Source organism: Arachis ipaensis, chromosome B02, assembly GCF_000816755.2.
Source record: "Arachis ipaensis cultivar K30076 chromosome B02, Araip1.1, whole genome shotgun sequence".
NCBI lineage: Eukaryota > Viridiplantae > Streptophyta > Magnoliopsida > Fabales > Fabaceae > Arachis > Arachis ipaensis.
The window spans coordinates 92,898,533-92,900,580 of NC_029786.2; the positions used below are offsets into that span (position 1 = coordinate 92,898,533).

Here is a 2,048-nt window from a genome sequence, read left to right on the forward strand (position 1 = left end):
AAATTCCTGCAAACATTGCGAGGTATATGTTGTCGATGGAGCCAGAAAAAGTAAGGGGATTGTGATCACTTCAAATGATGCTGATTATGTGCCAGAGGAAGGTGAGGACAGTGCTGATGATGATGGGTTGCTAGAGGTTGAAGTGGATGCTGAGTCAGAGCCTTCTACAGAAGAAGAGGTATTTGATGATAGTGTTGATGATGGTGACCATGATGATCAGTTTGGGTTTGAGGTGGAGGATAATGATCCACCATCAAATACATTTAGGGAATTTACTGGTCCACTAAATGATGAGAGAACTGCAGCAGCTGAAACAGCTGAAGGTGATGAAGGTTTAAGGGAGGGTGATGAGCAAGTTGGGGGCTTATCTGATGGATATGAGACTGATGACATAGATAGTTATGATGGGGACTCTGATGATATGATAAAAAAGAGGAGGTTCCCTAAGTACAATGAGGCAGAGATGAACAGAGAGTATGAATTTTAGGTGGGGCTGGAATTTAAATCACTTAGTCAATTCAAAGAGGCTGTTAAGGAGCATGCCCTATTGAATGGTAGGGACATTAGGTTTCGAAAAAATGATAAGGTGAGGTGTAGAGTTGTTTGCAAAGGAAGAAAGGGAAAGTGCAAGTGGGTTTGTTTTGCGAGTAAGGTCGGGGGCTCTGACTGTTTCTGGATCAAGACTTTGAATGGAAAGCATACATGTGGAAGGAACTATAGCGGAAGACTTGCATCAAGTAGTTGGATCTCAAAGAAGATTGCCAACAACATCAGTAGAGGGGAGGAGATGAAGCTTGCGACAGTTATTCAGACTATACAAGACAAATACATGGCCAATATCAGTGTTGGTAAGGCTTACTGGGCAAGGAGGAAGGCAAGAGAAGAGGTACATGGGCAGGCAATCTAACAGTATGCTAAACTAAGGGATTACTGTGCAGAGATACTTAGGACAAATCCAGGATCTACTCTGAGCATATTGGTTGATAGGCCTTCTCTTACGCACCAGCCCCGATTTATGAGAATGTACATGTGCCTTGATGCAGTCAAGAAAGGCTTCTTGGCGGGTTGTAGACCTATTATTGGCGTGGATGGATGTCACTTGAAGGGCGACCATGGACAGCAGCTGCTAGTTGCTGTTGGCAGAGATCTAAATGACAATTACTTTTTGATAGTTGTAGCTGCAGTAGAGGCAGAGACTAAGGACAGTTGGGGGTGGTTCTTGGAGATGCTGTTAAATGACATTGGAGAATCAAGAAAATGGGTTTTTATGAGTGACCAACAAAAGGTATCACTTTAATTTTTTGCAACTAACTTGATTTGAATATAAATCTGCTATGTATATGATGATATATGCAACTGATATGAGTTTGTGAATATAAGTTTGTGAATATAAGTCTGCTATGTTTATGATGATATATGCAACTGGAGGCTTGTGAATATTAATCTGATATGTATATGATCATATATGCACTTGATAAGTTTGTAGATATAAATCTGAAATTTATATGATCATATATGCAATGCCTAAGATTGTGAACATAAATTTGCTATGTTAGTGATGCTATGTTTAGGTGCAATGGCTAAGCTTCTGAACATTAATCTTCAAAATTTGATATGTTAGTGGATATTTATCTGACTATGTTGTGTATATTGTGTTCTGGACTGAATCAATAAAACAGGGGCTGATGCAAATCTTTCAAGAGGCATTGCCAACACTGGAGCATAGGCTTTGTCTGAGGCATTTATATGCCAACTGTAAGAAAGCATATGGGGGTGGTACTGTACTAAGGGACCTAATTCTGTCTATTGCCAAAGCTACCTATGTGAAAGAATGGGAAAGAAGGATGAATCAACTAAAGGAGGTCAACAGAGACTATTATGACAAGTTGTTAGCTTTGGATCCAAAATTGTGGACAAAGAGTCACTTTACATTTCTGGCCAAGAGTGACATGCTGATGAACAACATCTCGGAGGCATTCAATGGAAGAATCCTAGAGGCAAGAGACAAGCCAATTATGACTATGTTTGAATAGATTAGGTGCTATTTG

At 40.0% G+C, this 2,048-nt stretch overlaps 1 protein-coding gene across 1 annotated transcript; it reads left to right on the forward strand.

The window, feature by feature from the left end:
* On the forward strand, window positions 267-2,048 carry LOC110268988. Its single transcript, XM_021116195.1, has 2 exons — window positions 267-1,285; window positions 1,680-2,048. The coding sequence occupies exons 1-2, from the start codon at window positions 1,016-1,018 to the stop codon at window positions 2,031-2,033; spliced, it is 624 nt and encodes a 207-aa protein (XP_020971854.1). The 5' UTR covers window positions 267-1,015; the 3' UTR covers window positions 2,034-2,048.

What these genes read in the sequence shown, in the direction of transcription:
- LOC110268988 (XM_021116195.1), top strand. Translation starts at nt 1,016, where the DNA reads ATGAGAATGTACATGTGCCTTGATGCAGTCAAGAAAGGCTTCTTGGCG. An exon ending in TTATGAGTGACCAACAAAAG is followed by an intron (nt 1,286 to 1,679) that starts GTATCACTTTAA and finishes TCAATAAAACAG; the next exon opens with GGGCTGATGCAAATCTTTCA.